The following is an 18,769-nucleotide window of genomic DNA, read 5'->3' on the forward strand; positions in this document are numbered from 1 at the left end:
CAACAGTCGCAACCCGGGGCAACGCCTGAGCTACTCACTAGTGAAAGGATGGAAACATGGAATAAATGTCAAGCTAAAAGTAGACCATATTACATACTCCGTTGATTCTTTTTTTTTTTTTTTTTTTTTTTTTTGACTATGTGACATGTCTTGTGGTCAAACTTTGAAAATATTAATTGTGTATAACAATTTGTATATTGATAACACCATCTTACGAGATCTTATCAATTAGTTTTATTGGATGTATATATATTTTTTCAACAGAAAGAATGATATTAATGATTAAAGGTACTCGTAAAATAAAATTACTATGTGATTGCAAAAAATAATAGGATAATTTGGATAAGACATTCATTTCAGTCGTAAAGTAACAAAGAGATAACTTGTGTACACTTTATTTATTACACATTATTGTTAAATAATCTAAAAAAAATCAGTACACCATTTCAAAAAATAATTTAGAAAGAGCTAGATGATGAAGACATAGCCAAATAAAGAATTGGACAACCAATGCCCACAGCAAATCTACAGTTGGTAACGCTTCTGATGCTCTCCGTGTTACACTCACCTAGGAAACTACTATCGCGTCACCTTCCATGTGATCCATTAACGGTTTACAACAATTTTATCTATTTTTTATAACCAACGGTCCAAACTATTATATTCACCCTATATATATATATACGTACCCTTGTATACCATATTCTTCACACAACTATTATATCATATAATCTCTCAAATAATCACTTCTTTTAGTTCTTCATATTTAGTCCTTTTTCCCTTCTAGGGAAAAAAAAAAACCATATAATTATGGGCCATGAAAAGATGCTTCTTCTTGTTGTTGTTGCTCTTATGTTAAGCTCTAGGGTTTATGGTGCAGGAGGCAACTTTCGCGATGAGTTTGAACCCACATTTGGTGATAATAGGGTTAATATGGCTGGCCGGGACTTGTCACTCTCCTTAGACCAGTATTCGGGATCCGGGTTCCGGTCTAAGAGGGAATACTTGTATGGAAGGTTAGATATGCAAATGAAATTTGTTGAGGGTAACTCTGCTGGTACCGTCACTACTCTTTATGTAAGTCCGTTTTACTTGTTATGTTGTCTAGTCGTCTATCTAGACTGTACTCCTTATTTTATATTATCTGTCACTTAAAATATCTGTCACTTTATTTATATTGATGGCGGATGATTTAATTAATTTTTTCATTCTTGGCATTATGGTTCGCAGTTGACATCTGATCAAAGCACCGGAAGACACGACGAGATCGATTTCGAGTTCTTAGGGAATGTGTCCGGACAGCCTTACACTATCCATACCAATGTGTTTAGCCAAGGGCAAGGAAGCAGGGAGCAACAGTTTCACCTTTGGTTTGACCCATCTAAGGCCTTCCACACCTATTCTATTGTTTGGAACCCAAAACTCATCATGTAAGTATAATAGGACACATGAAATTGTTTCTTTAATTATTTATTGATGTGTCATACACAACAAGACCTAATAATCTTTGATGATATAAAGATGTAAAATTAAAATAAAATATACTTGTATATGAACAATCATGGGATTATATGTGTATAAGGGTCAAGGAGTGAAAGGATGGTTAGTCCTTCCATATTCCCCCTTAGTGGGTGGGTGTTGATCATTAATCCCATTTTGTGATAGAAGGGTCCCTTGTATTTTACATTTTTAGTTCATGTAGCCAACTCTACTTATGAAATTAAGGCTTTGATAAATTGATAGTAATAAAACACGTCTTAACTCATTTTTATATTTGAATGCAGGTTCTTGGTTGATGAAACGCCTTTAAGAGTATTCAGGAACTACGAGAATCATGGGATTACATTCTTCCCAAAGAACCAAGCCCAGAAAATCCATGCTAGTCTTTGGGAAGCCGACGATTGGGCAACACGAGGTGGATTGGAGAAGATAGATTGGTCTAAGGCACCCTTTGTAGCCCATTATCGCAACTTCAACATCGATACCTCACCAAATGGTGCATATAGAAATCATGATCTTAATGCTCAATCTAGGAGGAGATTGAGGTGGGTTCAAAAGAATTACATGATCTACAACTATTGCACAGATTGGAAGCGATTTTCCTCAAGTTTCCCTCCTGAATGCAAGCATGCCAAGTTTAATTAGAAGGGTTCAAAAGGGATTATTATTATTATTAACAATATATCATTGTTACTATTGTTACTTTTCTATTGTTATACACTAGGCCATTGTAATTTCATATGAATTTAACTCAAATTTGTTCTTGTATTTTCAATTCTTATAATAAAAATAATAATTATATTCTTCTATATGCATTGATTTTATGGAAAGTCAAGAATAGTGGCCATCCTTGTTTGATTTTGTGACATACAAGAGACTTTTTTTTTTGCCTAAGTTGTTGAAACAGAGGAATTTGCATTGACCAATTGATGCAAATATAGTAAAGTTAGACACTGGTTACTGTTGTTTTAAAAAAGGCAAAAGCTAACGAACGCCCCGCAAGCGTTGGATAAGCTAGCTAAAAGTAAAAAGATTAAATTAAAATGAACATTAATTACACCGATCGACGCGTGATTTTGTCATACTTTCCCAAATTTATACCACTCTTGGTAGTATTTTAAATGTTTATCCAACGCCTCGAGGACATTCGTTAGTAAGATCCTTTAAAAAAATCAAAATTTTCTTATTTTACTAATTAATTGTAGTAGTTTGAGAAACATAAAGTATATGCTTAGCTAGCTTTTTGGGCCATATATAAAAAATATCTATAAAAAAATAAATATAATATGCCACAAGTCATCTCTCTAGAGAAAGAGTTTAAATTACTTTTGAAATTAAAGATAATAATGAGAATCTTTAATTAATGACTTTTATTATCCGCTATACATATTACACGAAGTACTTTGTTTTATATTATTATTTTGACAGACCCTATATTCTTATGTTCCTCATTAAACATCATGCACAAAGAAAGGATTTTCAAGTGGAATGAAAGATCATAAACTTGCAAGAGTATGAAATTTTGTTTAAGGCTTGGTAAATTATAATTATATCCAATCTCTTATCTTCTTGAATTTATATTTTTATTTTTTATATCTTAAAAGAGTGTTTTCTATTTTTCTATTACAAATAGATAATAATGAGTGAATGACAATATAATGCAATGCAACACTTTAATTTTAAAGTAATTTTTTTCACTCCTTCCATCAATCCATCATATAGCAGTGTATACCTTTACATATTCACATCTACTTTTTGTTTTCGTAACAATTTAATAACTATACATACAATGCCAAAAAAATAAAAAATAAATAAAAAATAAAAAATAAAACAATAATAATAATAATAATAATAATAATAATAATAATAATAATAATAATAATAATAATAAAGAAGTTACATATGGAGTAATTTTTATAGATAAAACGGTTGTATTAGTTGTTACAAGAAACTTATCCAATATAAGTCACTCCTAATGTATTGTAGAATTATATAGCTTATTATTGAAAGTCAAAACAATACAACTAAGTATAAAATTATATAGCTTATTTGAAAATTACAATTCTATACATTATTTTTGAATTTCAATTTGTAAACATTGCAATCTATTGAAAAATCAAATAAGACAATCAATTAGGAACGGGGGAGCGAGTCCTCGTAACAAGCCGGGTTATCTACTTGTATGTAGCAATGTCGCAAATCTCATATACTACAAGTCGGAATCTTTGGCAGAAAATGTGGAAAGATTGACCTCGAAAAGCATAGCAATAAATTAAATCAAGGCTAACATGCAACTCTTTAATGCATGCGATGTAATATGATGCATTGCATGAGTCAAATATTCTTGAATAAAGTCACCAATTGCATCTATATGACTATATGAGGTATCCTAGACGAACCATGTGAGCTATGTTGTATAATCCCAATTCATAATTCTTAACCTTGCAACTCCATTTTGTCTCTTTATTTATTTATTTATTTTGTATCTTCATCATTTCACATGGTTTCTATTCTGTCTTTGGATCATTTCTTCATGATTAAGCATTATAACTATATTATATTTATAATAATAGAACTATTATTTATCCATATCACTCATTCATATTCAACATAGATTAAAATAGGTTTTCTCAGTTCTAATCAGAAATTTATTTCATCCTTTATTTATTTCATTGCATCAATCCATTAACGTTATCCACCCACATAAATCGACACTAGCTTAGGCTTTGTATGTATTGATAATAATCCTTAATATTGATATATATTAAGGTGGTGATTGGTACAGTGTACTATGTATGTATGTTTTTTTTAAATATATAATATACCAAGATATTATTACCCTTTTAAAATTAAAATAATATTAAAACCGATATTAAAATTAAATTCTGTGGTAACTATCCTATAGCTATGAGAGAAACCAACCTAATAGAGTAATAGGTCTCTAATACTCCAACACTTTCTTTATTTACAATTGAAGCAGCTGGTGGACTGAAGTTTGAATATTGACTAAAGTCATCTACCAAACCTTGATTCATTAGGACTATATATAGTCTTCAGCTAAACTACTCATAAAATAAGTTTTCGTTAATATATTTTATACCATTAATAACTATAATTGTGATCTTTACGTGCATGCAATTACCTCGTTGACTTGACGAATCACGACTCACCGTTACTTGTTGACCTGGAGTAATATATAAAAGATTATTAGATTATTGTTAATGTAATGTATGTGCAAGTAAGGAAGTCAATAAATTAATAAAGTTATAAATCTTAACAATTAAAATACCCTAGGAAAGTCACTGAATTATTAAAGCTAGCTACATACGTGAAGACAACACATTCATTGAATTAAAAAGAATAATTATAATTTATTTCATTTGATGAATGAAAAGTAATACAACATCGATCAAACATTATATACTATATCCCTTTAAATAAACCATCACTTTAAAAGTAAAATTTGAACTATTAAAGTGACACTTAAAATCTGGACAAAGATAGTGCGTACTCTCTGAACCTCATATTAGCTCTTTGCTAATCTAAATTCGTGAATGCTTGCATTCAGCAGGATAACCTTGAGAGAAACGCTTCATATCTGCACAATAGTCATATATCATGAAGTATTTTTGAACCCATCTCAATCTCCTTCTACCCCATGCATTGAGATCATGAGTTCTCCATGCACCAAGTGTTGTTTTCCCATTGGTTGACATTGTAGCGTCCGCTCTAGGGGTGGCACTGTCGATGTTGAAGTTACGATAGTAGGCCGTGAAGGGGGCCTTGGACCAATCTGTCTTAACCAAACCACCTTGGGTAGCCCAATCATCAGCGTTCCATAGGCTAGAGAACATCCTCATGGGTTGGTTCTTTGGAAAAGGAACTCCGATATCCTCGTGGTTCCTGAATACTCTTAGTGGTGTTTCATCAACCAAGAACCTAAAGAATTCAATTTAAATTTAAGATATTTATAAGTTATCAAATATATATAGTTAAAAGACAATTGATTAAACACTTAAATGTTATATATATATATATATATATATATATATATATATATATATATATATATATATATATATAGTGTATTTTCTTTTTTATAAGACATGTGAGTACAATGCGAAAGTAACATAATAATAATGTTATGCATGCATACGAGTGATATGACTATATGAGCACACCTACTAGCTGGATTATTGAAAAAAAAAAAGTTTAAATTTTAACTCTATGGTTTGTCTCCCAATACTTAAACCGTGCCTAAATAATAAAACATGACTTCACGTACATGGTACATTTTTTGTTTCAAAATTAGACACTTTAATTCTACATAATTAGTGAAAAATGTATACAAAATTTAGATGTGGTTTATATTATGGCAAGATTATATATATTTGGTACTTCGTCACTTCGAGTGTTTTGTATAACTTACATGATGAGTTTTGAGTTCCAAACGATAGAGTAAGTGTGGAAGTTCTTGGTGGGATCAAACCAAAGATGGAATTGCTGCTCCCTTTTGCCTTTCCCTTGGCTAAACACATTGGTGTGGAGAGTGTAAGGTTGTCCACTTACATTCCCCAAGAACTCAAAATCGATCTCATCGTGTGTACCCGTGGTTTGATCAGATGACAACTACATACATACAATAAAAATTCACAATATAATCAGGAAAATTTAACTTATACCTTAACATAAACTTATTTTGTGATATTATATATTTATATCTCATATCTCTAACATAATTAGTGTGATGTATGTGTATTTGACAATGTACGATTAGGTTGCTAATACGAAAATGAACTGCATAAAAATGAGCGAGAAAATAGCTTACATAAAGAGTAGTAACAGTGCCAGCAGAATCACCAGGAACAAGTTTCAATTGCATATCAAACCTCCCGAACACATACTCCTTCTTGGATCGAAACCCGGATCCGGAATATTTATCCAAGGAGAGGGAAAGAGATTGGTCACCTTGGCCAAAAGTCCGAACTCTATGATCACCAAAAGTTCTTTCAAACACTGCATTGAAGCTGCTTGCATAAGCACTACAAGTGAAAGCAAGTACACTCAAAACAAGTAACTTAAGCATGGTTAGTAGCTTAAATGATGAAATTTTCATGCTTAATTAATGAAGTAATGATTTAATGTGTGATGATTTATCATGAATTAGTAAGATTAAATTATGGAATTATATTAATGGAAAGACAAAGCTATATATATATAGAGAGAGAGAGAGAGGAATAACGCCGAAAGGTGACGAGAGAAACACCTAGTGGAAAAATGGTTAGAATTAGCTGGCTATGTACTAAAAGTAGTCGTTACATGATTTGTAGTGTAGTTTTCATTATTATTGCCATGGTGTGTTTGTAGGGTAAAGGTCTCTTTTACATAATTACAAAGTTAATTTATGATCATTTTTTAGTATTTTATTAATTTATGGATGGAATCCAACTATACATGGCACATTAAAATTACTATAAAGTCTATAACAAAAAAATACCAATATAGTAGTATATACAATCACTATGCAATGCATGGCACATCATCACTTTGGTTCATATAGTCGACTCTATTTATGAGATTTAGGTTTTGATTGATTGATAATAGTATATATGCACAATCACTTGTATAGCCCATTTAGAAAAATAAAGTAGTGATGATTTATGATTGAATTATTCTAATATATTAGTACTTAATTAAGCGGCACTATGGCAGGTGAGGATGTATTGAGATGACATGACTATTAAAAAACATGGAATTTGTTATATATACCCAGATGCACCGTATACCCAACTAACCCAATGTTAGTTTTTGCTCTTCATTTGATGATTACATGAAAAAAATCATCAAAATGAAAACAAAATACTCATGAGTTGATATACGGTGTACTCGGGTGTATATATCAATCTCTCTTAAAAACAAGGCTAATTTTGTGTCAATTATGTTATATTAATCTATTATAAGGACTATTAAAACGGTTTGAGATTAAAAGATAATGTTTATTAATTTCTTGAAGATCTCAGCTAGAGGATTCCATTTACACTAACATAAACAATATTAGTGTGCATTTGTTTCAGACACACACCTTTTTCTTTTTTTAAGGATAATTTGTAACATTTTTTTTTTTTTTTTTTTTTGTAACAATTGAATGTGTCAATACTGTAGACCATTGGTTAATAAGATCCCAAAGGTAGAAAATCAAAGAAGGAGTTTGAAGCAAATTAAAGTCCAATGCCTTAATCTTAATTTCCTATATATGGGCCTCCCATATATGATTGGGCTTTTACCCAAATCCATATTGGCTCAATACTCATTTTTTGGTGCTTTATAAGTCCATATACAACTCTCCAAGGTTAATCAATACTTGAAGTAAAGATGGGCAACCGGCACGTGGGCGGCACGAGCCCGGCACGATTCCGGCACAGCACGACGGCCCACTTGTGGGGCGTGGGCCGTGCCGTGGACAAAAAAATTGAAAATCGGCACGAGCACGGCGGGCGGCACGTTGGCACGACCCACCAGCCCGGCACGTGGCACAACCCACCAATTATTGTACGATTTTTAATTATCATTAATTTTTTGTATTATTGATTTATCGTACCGACTACCGGCATATAATAAAATAAGTTATTCATTAATTTTTTGTGTTATCGACTTATCGCACTCGTAAATTTTTTTAATTATATGTATTATTATTTTTTGCTAAATTAATAAAATTATTTATATAAACTTAAGTTGTTAAAAAAAAAATTATATATCGATTTTTTTAAATATATATATATATATATGTATATATATATATATAATCGGGTTGGCCCGGCCCGCTAGGCACGTGGGTCATGCCGTGCCATGGGCTGGGGTGTGCCAAAACTTGGCACGGCACGATGCCCATCTTTAACTTGAAGTATTTGCCAATTGATTTGAATGAAAACTTTCATACTCCTCCATCAATCCTCCCCACCCCCATTAAAACTCAAAGTTTTTGTCTACACCTACTTTCTAATTAAATATTCGCATACACTAGCTCATCCTAAAATTTCAACTTTGATTTATCAAATTTTATGATGAGGCGATGAGCTAACAATTTTATAGTAATGAATGTAAAATATCACATTAATAACATAATTTCCTTATTTAAAAGAAACTAAAAAGGAAGAAATAATATAATAATAAGGCATGATTCGTATCTATTGTATGAGTAAACGTCGACTTTCTATCAACAATGAGAATTGGACCAACTTTTTTAAATTGAACAAATTCTTGTAATATTCTTTGATAAGACTATAGTGACATATTTTGAGATTCAAAGAATGAAATTCAAAGCGCAAGTGATTTATACCATTCATTTTGAGGCATAACATGATATTTCTTGGAAAAGCTAGAGGACGAATGAGAGTTTTAGCACCTACTATGTTGCTTATAGGCAACATCAAAAGGTTATTTGGAATTAATAACTCATAAAACTCTTGTTGAATTTATGATTGAACAGAATCAAAGAGCCACAAAGCCCCAAAACAAACCAATGACATAATTCATTCTCCAACTGGGGTTTTCTTAATTTGAGTATCAAGAGATGATTGTTAGCTATTATTCTTTAATGTTGTGATTAATTCCAATTAGGCTTAACTAAATACTTATGAAAAATTAATTTGGGGTCAAATAGATTTAAACTCTTACATTTATCAAAATACTACATGCATTATATAATAATCATCAATCACTAGGCCAGGCCATTTCATATTTGTAATTGCACGATCAACTCATACATTAAGCTTTGACTAATCTGAATATTTTCACTAATTGGTTAAGTAATTTGCCTTACTATAACTTACTCATGTACCAACTTAGTTAAGCTTTCATTACACCATAGCCCCAAAGAGAGAGAATTTTAGTTCACATTCATAATGATCTAACTTCAATTAATGCTAGTCACTTACTTGATGTTGATTTCACACAAACGAGAGTACAACCCAATTAAGCCTTTGCTTACACCATAGCATCCAAATTGAAACACATATTCAAGCTTTTATATCAATCAATTACTATAATTATTAAAATGTAAGAACCATAATAATGTTTGTGGACTATGTTGAATCATGTCTTGTGCCGAGCTTATGTACTATGGGGTTGGCTAGGCTTAACTTACAACTCTAATCGATAGCTACATGCTATATATGTCATGCTAAAAAGTTTTCAAATGGTGGGTTAGCATGACTCGAGCTCATAGAACCATAATGATGATTGTAGGCTATGTTGAATCATGGTTGCGAGCCTAAACCAAATTCACTTGTTGTAGCATGTTTTGTCATGTCGGGCTTTGTCATTCTAAAGAAAAGTCAAATCCAACATGCAGAAAAACGTGTCATCACTGTCATGTCATGCCTAAGCCTAACTCATGTTCATGTCACTTTTTTTGTGTCTAACCAACCCTATATATATTTTATGAGTCATGTTCAGCGCATCGAAATCATAATAAATCACTAATACATTTTATATGCATGGATAGGACCTCTAAGGATTAAAATTTTAAGGAAATAAATCATAAAGATTAAGGGAAAAAAAATCACAATTATTTTTATTGGCAAAATTAGGAGAAGAGAAAGAGCATTAACATTAACATTAACATTAACATTAACATTAACAATAACAATATAGGAAAAGGGGTCATTTTGCTAAGCTCTCAAGTCTCAATACTTTGTTCCTTCGCCACCAAAAACCTTTTGTTTTTGCGGTCCTCAATCACACCACCACCACCAACAACAACCAAAACTTTGCTCAATCTATTCGTCAATTAGCTGCGCTCTTTTGATCTGGTAGTGAATTTAATCCCAACCCTTTTTCTATTTTTCTCTGTTAATCAATAGGTTTCTTTCGTTTTCCTGTTGTTTGATTGATTTTGATGCTTTTTTCTTTCTTGGGTTTTAATCGGAATTGGTAAGATTCCCTTTTTTGGTTTTTTGCATTTGATGTTAATTGGTTAATCAGCTTCTTTAATCAGTTGAAATTCGAGCATCATCAATTAGTTTGATTTTCTTGGGAATAAAGATTGACTCTTTGTAATTTTTGTTGTTATTTTATTGGAAGATCGATTAAATTGATTGTTTTGTTAGTAATTACTGATAGATTGTTTAATTGATGATGTTTGTTATCTGGAAATTGAAGTGATTCTATTGATGAAAATTGGTTGGTTTTTATTTTATTTATTTTGGTTGTTTTGGAATGATTTTACATTTGCTTATTTAAGTGGGATTGTTGGATAAAGTGTATAAGTGTGTAATTTGATTGTTAAGGATCGGTTTGGACCAATTGGCGGGATAAAATGTTAAAATCTAATGAAATGTACTTGTTTGTGGTATATGGTGGTTATGTTAATTGGCAGCTGAATGATGGCATCAATGGTAGCGAAAGCGAGTACTAGTAGTTGTAGTCAGTTATCAACATTGTCTATTCAAGAGAAAGGAAGTAGGAATAAGCGGAAATTTCGGGCTGATCCACCTACAAGTGACCCTCATAAGGTCTCTCCCTCGACTACAAATGATGGGACGAGTTATGAATTCTCAGCTGAGAAATTTGAGATGGCAGCTAGTCATGCACATCCGCCTAGCCCTTGTGATGTTTGTGGCGTATGTCAGGACCATTCGGACAATTTAAAACTTGACCTTGGATTGTCAAGTGCTTCTTTGGGGGGTTCTTCTGAGGTGGGTTCTAGTCATCCTAGAGAGGAAGAGGAACATGACGACTTCCAAGATGCGGATTGGAGTGATCTTACTGAAACTCAGCTGGAGGAGCTTGTTTTGAGCAATCTTGATACCATATTTAAGAGTGCAATTAAGAAAATAGTTTCTTATGGATACACCGAAGCCGTTTCCACCAGGGCTGTTTTGAGGTCTGGTCTTTGTTACGGGTCTAAAGATACTGTATCAAATATCGTGGACAATGCTTTGGTATTTCTTAGGAATGGGCAAGATATAAGTCCTTTAAGGGAGCATTGTTTCGAGGATCTGCAGCAACTGGAGAAGTATGTATTGGCAGAATTGGTATGTGTACTCCAAGAGGTTAGACCTTTCTTCAGCACTGGAGATGCAATGTGGTGTTTGCTAATATGTGACATGAATGTGTCACATGCCTGTGCCATGGATAGTGACCCCTTAAGTAGCTTGATAAGTGAAGGATCTCCAAATGACAGTTCAACCAATCCCCCTCATTCCCATCTGAAAGCCGAGTCTAAAAGTGTAGAGATGAGTCTTCCTAGTCCCTCTAAAGCAGTTCCAAGCAATGTAAATCAGACTGGCAAGCACAAAGTTGCTGGAGTTCCTAATCTCACCAAACCAAAGAATACCAACGTTCCGAAAGGAACAACTCCAGCAAAAGAGCGTTCAACTTCCTCACAACCTAATTCCATAGATAAGCCTTTCAGTGCTGTAGGTATATCACATACTCTTTCCCCGGAAGAAAAATCTGTGTCAAGCAGGAAGACACATTCTGGCAATTCAAAGAGAGAATCCATCCTTCGGCAAAAATCTATTCATCTAGAGAAAAGCTGCAGGTCCTATGGGGCAAAAGGGACTTTTAGAACGGCAAAGTTCAGTGGTTACATCTTGGATAAAAGAATCAGACCCACGTCTGATTCAGCTACCCTTAACATGAAGAGTGCCTCCTTAAAGATAAGCAAAGCAATGGCAATGGGATTGGAATTGGCACATGAAAATGGAAGCCTCAGTTTTTCAGCCTGTTCTACAATTTCCTCCTCTTCACCTTCATTTACTGTAGAAGCCCGACGTACCGTATCCTCGTCATCTGAGACGGATCATACTTCAGCGACATCAGTGGCCAAAACCAAGCCTGATGTGTCAGCTGCTGATACTGAACTTTCTCTTTCACTACCAGCAAAAAGTAATCCTCCTCAAGTGAATCAAAGTTGTAATAGTGAGGCTTCTATCCCTAGTGCTGCTGATATACCCTATGATAAGTCTCTAGCTCAGTGGGTACCTCAGGATAAAAAAGATGAGGTAATTATGAAGTTGGTGCCTAGGATTAGGGAATTACAACACCAACTTCAGGAATGGACAGAGTGGGCAAACCAAAAGGTAATGCAGGCTGCCCGGAGGCTGAGTAAGGACAAAGCTGAGCTCAGAAATTTGAGGCAAGAAAAAGAGGAAGTGGAACGGCTCAAAAAGGAGAAACAAAGTTTAGAGGAGAATACTATGAAGAAGCTTTCTGAGATGGAGAATGCATTGGGTAAGGCTAGTGAAAAGGTTGACCTAGCAAATGCTGCTGTACGAAGACTCAAGGTGGAGAACGCATCACTCAGGCAGGAAATGGAAGATGCTAAGGTACGTGCAGTGGAGTCTGCTGCAAGTTGTCAGGAGGTCTCAAAGCGAGAGAAGAAGACATTGATAAAGTTTCAATCGTGGGAAAAGCAGAAGAGTATTTTCCAGGAGGAGCTTGCAACCGAGAAACGTAAGTTGTCTCAGCTACAACAGGAACTCGAACAAGCTAAAGATCTCTATAACCAGCTTGAGGTATGTTCGTTTACATTGTTTGATTTCTGCATTTTGTTTTCTTCTCTTTTGTGTGAGTAAAAGAATTTCTGGCCAATGCTAGCTCATTGGCTCATTGCTTCTAATACTATAAAACATTCTGGATGAGAATAAGTTGGTGGATTCTTGAAGTTCATGTGATTGCCAGTGAGCACAAATACTGAAAATCTATTTCATGCTTTGATGTACAGCACTAGTTCAAAAGGTTGACCGTTTAGGAGTCAGGGATCTCTGCTTATGTTTCACTCTTGAATCATTTAGTTGACTAGTTCACCCTTTCTCTTCTCTGGAAAATTTGTCATATTACACTTTCTAACTTATGAGCTATACTACTAATATCCATGAAGGGAAATAATCAATAGATAAACAAAATTTAGAAGCTGAAGTAAATCTTACTTCAGTATGACTAACCATAGATAATTATCTCTTCCTTGTAGTTCAAGGTCTATATTACATATATACATGTTAGAAGGTATGTGCCTGCAGCTTGACAAGGCAAGATGAGTGAACAACTGAACAGGGCTTTTGGCGTTCTTATCTGGGTAGTAAATCACCAATTTTAGCTCTAGCTGCTGCAGTAATAACTGGTATTCAGTTTTTCTTCCTGCCGTAACCAAGCCAGCTTCTTGAGTTCAATCTGACATTTGCATTGAATGTTTTTTTTTTCCATTCTTCTATTCCCCCTCCCCCCCTCTTTTCTTCTCTTAGATCCATTTAATGAATTTAAGGAAGTAAATACTAGACTTGGACTCGTGGTTTGTGAAAAGCCATTTGCTAACACATCTCCTGGTTGGTGATTTGTTTTCTTGAGTTGCAATGCTTAGAAAGACATTCCGCCTTAATGATACAATATCCTGCCCCAATCCATTGATCATCCGTCTTTTTCTGACACTGAACTACCTAATAGTTGTTCATTTTAAAAATCACTACCTCATAAGTTTTCTTGAATAAATAACTGTCAAACTTTGTCATACACTTTGATTACACTACCTTTTGATGGCAACCGTTACTAATTCCATTTCTGGGCCTACTCTATCTGGTTCATTAACGATTTTCCGTCTTTTTTTTTTTTTTTTTTTTTTTTTCTGGATCCGTCTCATTTATTTTCGCATTAGCCTAAAACTCCTCAAACTCCTCTCAAGATCCAATGCATTCTCTCACTCTGTTTTCATTATAAACTAATATTTAAGCATCTTGAAATTTTGATCAACTAGGTTTACAACAGGAAATATTATTCCTTGTTAATTATTTCAGGTTTAAAGTTTTAAATTTTTGGAAATATTATTCTGAATTAGGTTTAATATAGTTAAAAGTATCCAAAGGGTTTTGAGTTTGATGAAGGCGGGCTTTTTTCATTTATTTTCATAGTTCAGATAAAACCCATGCTTTAGTCTTTCAGTTTGTGCCTTTTTTTTTTTTTTTTTACTTTTTTTGGTTGTTACCAACAATAAATTATATATGTTTCAAAAAAAAAATAATAATAATAATTCAAATATTGAATGCAAAATTGATCAATTAAACAACCAATTTCAGCAAGTCTAATTTAAAAAGTTAGGGAAAGAGACTGCAATGAACCCACTCCCACCACCACCCGTGACACCCACCTACAGCAAGCAGCAGGGGCAGACCAACAACAACAACAGAGACAAACAACAACAGCAAGCAGAGAGAGACAGAGGGCAGAGGAGCAGCAGGGCAGACAGGCCTCCTTAGGCCATTTGTTTGTAGTGTGCAAAAATAGGAAGAAGACAAGAGTAGTACTAGAAGTAATTAAGGCATTGTTGCCATCTTATGCTTTGTAGTAGTAGTATAAATAGTAGTAGTTTAGGATAGAGAAGGCAGGCAGAAAGTATTAAGTTTAGAGAGTCTTGGAGAGTGATGGCCTAAAGCCATTGACGATTGTACGAAAGCTTCGAGCTTTATCTATCCAAATCAACCTTCCGACCATTTTATTTATCAGCACCACGCTAGTTCGTTGCAGAGACCTGTAGACAAAAGTTATGACAAAAATCATCGAAAAGGTGGTTAACCCTTTTAGGTAATTGTTTCCAAGAGTGGAACAGATGCAAGTAGTTGCTCACAGATTCTACTTAAAAAATATCTCTGATATCCAACAATAACAATATCCTCCTTCTAAGCCATCTATCTTCTTTTCCTAGTTTCAGGCTTTCAGCTTGGAGTAAGTATGCCCTCGCTTGCTTTATAAAAATATTATTGGAAACTCTTATCTTTATCTGCCTATTCAGCTGGTCAAATTTTATGTATACTATTGATAACCATGGCCCTCTAGGAGGTGTTTAGTGTGGCGAATATCATACATCCTGATGTTGGAAGGTTATGAGTTTTGCATGGATCAAGCCTTTAAGCTTTTATTTTTTTGAGGGAAGCCTTTAAGCATATAGTTAATCATATTGGACAACTATTTGAGGATGAAATGCTTTTTTCCTCAATCTTGATATTTTTGCAGTGGATAATGAAGTTTCAATGCAGATATCTCACTATTTCGGTTCAAAACCGCGTTTTTGTCTCATAATCTAATTCACATTATGTGTTTGTTTTATATGTATTGCCCATTATGAAAATGTTTGCAAAGGAAACTTTTAAATCTCTTTGTCTTTATTTGACCCCAAGAATGGATTAGATCGAAACGACTTTCCTATCGAGCCCCTGCGTGTCCGTATAAATTTCTGACCGCACGGAATCTCCATAGCCAATTTTCCATTTTGGATTATGAAATCAGAAGGTGCTGCCTTTGGTACTACTCTTATTTCACACAATCGAGGAACGTCCATAACTGAGATGTTGATGGGCTATGTTTATTAGGACTTCATTTTACCTCAAGTACTTGACATGGGTTTGGACATTTGACACTTCATTTCTGACCAACCATAGAAATTTTCATAAAAGGCTGCACTTGGATACTTACACATGCTATAGTTGCATAGCTTTTAAGTGGTTCTAGAGGAAGCTGATCCTTCTGGTGGGTCTGCCCCGTAAAGATTAGAAAATATTTGTGGCATTTTAGAACATCCATTCATTTTGAAAGAAATGTAGCCGTATGAAAACATGTTCTAAATTATAGTTCAGTAGTCTTTAGAAATCTCTATGTGAAGTAACTACTGTAATGCATGTACTAAATTGTAGCAGCATGCCTTTACAACCTGCTAGGTAGGTACAAATGAAAGTAATGGATATAAATTAGATGTAATATTGCAAGGTAAGTACATGCTAATGTCTATGCCCTATGGTAGTGCAACCTCATCCTTGAACATGCATCTTTCTGTACAAACTTACATTACCACCCAATTCTGCATTTCCGCCCCTCAAGACCTCAAGTAGACGAGTGGTAGTGGGTGGTAGTAAAAATTTATGGGTGAACTAGAATTTACGTGCCCTTTGGCATATATAGGACTTTCCTTGTAAATATATTAACGCCTATCTAATGCGCTGTTGATTTCATTCATCTCTGAAAAAAGTTTCTGTAGTGTCTCTTATATTCTTAGATCACCTACAGAGGCAGATCCACAGAAGGTATCACTCTGAAGGTGGTTGTAATTGCCAAGTATAACTGAAAATTTATGCCAATGGCATAAACTTTTTGTGTTTACTGCTTCTTCCCCTTTAAAACAAAGAAAGTGTAATGTATTCTTTTGTGCTATTTGTTGCATCTCTGTGATTACCATGAACTATCTTGATTGAAGCCAAGGATACAGATACTAATGCAGTAATGCTTGCTTATCATCTTATGAGTTGATTTATGTACTGTGCACACATGTTAATAGAAACGAATAATGTTATGGGTAAAGATCTCAATACAGTATTGTTTCTAGAAGAATAACAATAATTGCTTTGTGCTTTTTCTTAGGCTACACATATTTTTAATAAATCTATGAATGCTCCATATCAATTCAAGTATGATATTGTATATTAAATAAGTTTAAGGTTTCCCTTGTTTAGTTGTATCTTTCATCTGTATTAGCAATTCATCTATTCTTTATTAAGACTGTGGTAAGTATATGCATTTCCTCTAATAGCTGCAAACATACACTTAAAAATCAGCAATTCAATCCTTTGTTGCTAGGGTATCACCCAATGAGTTGTAACTTGTGCAGGTCGCTGTTAAAAATCAGCAATTCTATTTAGAAAATCTGTGCCTGGGAGCATTATTACCCAACCCCTTTCCCTCTGCAAACCACATTCTGGAACATGCAAACTACAATATGGCTATCTTGGGTTCCAGTTCTTAGTCGTCCAGTCTAACAAAGCTGCTACATACACTTCCATACTTGTTCCTAGCTCCTAAAGGCATGGTGTTGCTTGTGACACTCTCTGAAATCATTCCTATTGCTTACGCTTTGTAAGAGTTTTTCTGGTTCTGTATCCTGAAAGTTGGTTAAGCTCTATAGATCTTCAGATTAGTGTAACAAAGCTGATGTAATCAATTCATCATGACACTTGGCAGATGCATTTGTCATCTAATAATTAGTGCAATCTATGTGCACAAGTTTCTTTGCTCTTGTCATCATTAGCAGCTTCATGCTCTTGTTGGGCTCCATTATCCCCCTCACATTCTTTGCTATGGAAAGTGTGCTTGTGTCTAGAAGAATAGACATGTCCCTGCTTCTTGACTTCATTCTGTCAGCATATGTTTGAGAAGTTTGCAGCTCTTGGAGGGATCTGTGTGATTGTAAATACCGAGTCTTAGATTTGATTAGTATTTTACTGGTGAAATTTGAAGCCTTTGGGTTTCAGATCTTGTTCAGATGGAATGTTTCTAGGGACTTGCTTCGTACATGGACAAACACAAAAGGAATCTTTCAGTACATCATCATCTGGAGAAGTCAACAATCCTAGTATCCGTCGTTATGTTCTCTGTTGCTTAAAATCTCTTGTTTTATACTTCCAATGTATCATTAATTTTACCTTGAGCTTTCTGAATTCTGATAGCCTGAGTGTACAATATTTACAGGCTAGGTGGAAGCAGGAGGAGAAGGCAAAGGAAGAATTACTCGCTCAAGCAAACTCAATTAAAAAAGAAAGAGAACAGCTTGAGGCATCTGCAAAATCTAAAGAGGATGCCATAAAACTGAAATCAGAAGCTAATCTTCAGAAGTATAAAGGAGATATCCAAAAGCTTGAGAAGGAAATTTCTCAGTTAAGACTGAAGACCGACTCATCAAAGATAGCAGCTATGAAGAGAGGCATTGATGGAAATTTTGCTAGCAGGCTCACTGACACTCAAAGTGCACCTGCTGCTAAAGAATCCAGGGACACACACAAGTCTAGAATTGCAAACGGGTTTCAAGAATTTACTGCTGTTGGAGGGGTAAAACGAGAAAGGGAGTGTGTGATGTGCCTCTCAGAAGAGATGTCTGTAGTTTTTCTTCCCTGTGCTCATCAGGTGGTTTGCAAAATGTGCAATGAACTCCATGAGAAGCAAGGCATGAACGATTGCCCTTCATGTAGGAGCCCCATATCTAGGCGCATCTGCGTACGTTTTGCTCACCCTTAACCGCTATACTTCTCCCTGAATATAGAGCTCTTGAGTGTTTTGAATAACGGAGACAAAATGTTTTGAATAAATACACAACATTTTGAACGATTGAGTTCACAAAGCTTATACCAGTACTCCATACAGCCTTGCATAATGAAATGAAAGGGTCCATTATATTATTGATGATTATACCCTGTGCATTAGTTTCAGTCTATATTGATGCCTGCTTCCTCTTCTG

At 34.3% G+C, this 18,769-nt stretch overlaps 3 protein-coding genes across 4 annotated transcripts; 2 read left to right on the forward strand and 1 right to left on the reverse strand.

Moving 5' to 3' along the window:
- Positions 1–795: 795 nt before the first annotated feature.
- Positions 796–2,309, forward strand: LOC145583372 (xyloglucan endotransglucosylase protein 1-like). The gene is made up of 3 exons (XM_081640610.1): positions 796–1,077; positions 1,231–1,430; positions 1,785–2,309. The coding sequence occupies exons 1-3, from the start codon at positions 811–813 to the stop codon at positions 2,143–2,145; spliced, it is 828 nt and encodes a 275-aa protein (XP_081496736.1). The 5' UTR covers positions 796–810; the 3' UTR covers positions 2,146–2,309.
- A 2,600-nt stretch (positions 2,310–4,909) lies between these two features.
- On the reverse strand, positions 4,910–6,661 carry LOC145583374 (putative xyloglucan endotransglucosylase/hydrolase protein 16). The gene is made up of 3 exons (XM_081640613.1): positions 6,329–6,661; positions 5,930–6,129; positions 4,910–5,439 (listed from the first exon to the last, which is right to left on the reverse strand). The coding sequence occupies exons 1-3, from the start codon at positions 6,614–6,616 to the stop codon at positions 5,043–5,045; spliced, it is 885 nt and encodes a 294-aa protein (XP_081496739.1). The 5' UTR covers positions 6,617–6,661; the 3' UTR covers positions 4,910–5,042.
- Positions 6,662–10,159: 3,498 nt separating this feature from the next.
- On the forward strand, positions 10,160–18,720 carry LOC145583373 (putative E3 ubiquitin-protein ligase RF298). Of its 2 annotated transcripts, none has more exons than XM_081640611.1 (3): positions 10,160–10,310; positions 10,877–13,019; positions 18,007–18,720. In XM_081640611.1, the coding sequence occupies exons 2-3, from the start codon at positions 10,881–10,883 to the stop codon at positions 18,547–18,549; spliced, it is 2,682 nt and encodes an 893-aa protein (XP_081496737.1). In that variant the 5' UTR covers positions 10,160–10,310; positions 10,877–10,880; the 3' UTR covers positions 18,550–18,720. The 2 variants fall into 2 exon arrangements, with proteins under 2 accessions (XP_081496737.1, XP_081496738.1); XM_081640612.1 differs by lacking the exon at positions 18,007–18,720 and adding an exon at positions 17,150–17,999.
- Positions 18,721–18,769: the final 49 nt, after the last annotated feature.

This window comes from Chenopodium album, chromosome 15 (genome assembly GCF_948465745.1).
Source record: "Chenopodium album chromosome 15, dcCheAlbu1.1, whole genome shotgun sequence".
Taxonomy (NCBI): domain Eukaryota; kingdom Viridiplantae; phylum Streptophyta; class Magnoliopsida; order Caryophyllales; family Amaranthaceae; genus Chenopodium; species Chenopodium album.

Bases quoted from the DNA above. Each gene is read 5' to 3' on its own strand.
- LOC145583374 (XM_081640613.1), bottom strand. From the start codon at position 6,616: ATGAAAATTTCATCATTTAAGCTACTAACCATGCTTAAGTTACTTGTT. The intron at 6,130-6,328 runs GTAAGCTATTTT...GTATGTATGTAG, and splicing joins GCACTGTTACTACTCTTTAT to TTGTCATCTGATCAAACCAC. The intron at 5,440-5,929 runs GTAAGTTATACA...TGAATTCTTTAG, and splicing joins TGGAACTCAAAACTCATCAT to GTTCTTGGTTGATGAAACAC.
- LOC145583372 (XM_081640610.1), top strand. From the start codon at position 811: ATGGGCCATGAAAAGATGCTTCTTCTTGTTGTTGTTGCTCTTATGTTA. The intron at 1,078-1,230 runs GTAAGTCCGTTT...TATGGTTCGCAG, and splicing joins GTACCGTCACTACTCTTTAT to TTGACATCTGATCAAAGCAC. The intron at 1,431-1,784 runs GTAAGTATAATA...ATTTGAATGCAG, and splicing joins TGGAACCCAAAACTCATCAT to GTTCTTGGTTGATGAAACGC.
- LOC145583373 (XM_081640611.1), top strand. From the start codon at position 10,881: ATGATGGCATCAATGGTAGCGAAAGCGAGTACTAGTAGTTGTAGTCAG. The intron at 13,020-18,006 runs GTATGTTCGTTT...CAATATTTACAG, and splicing joins ATCTCTATAACCAGCTTGAG to GCTAGGTGGAAGCAGGAGGA.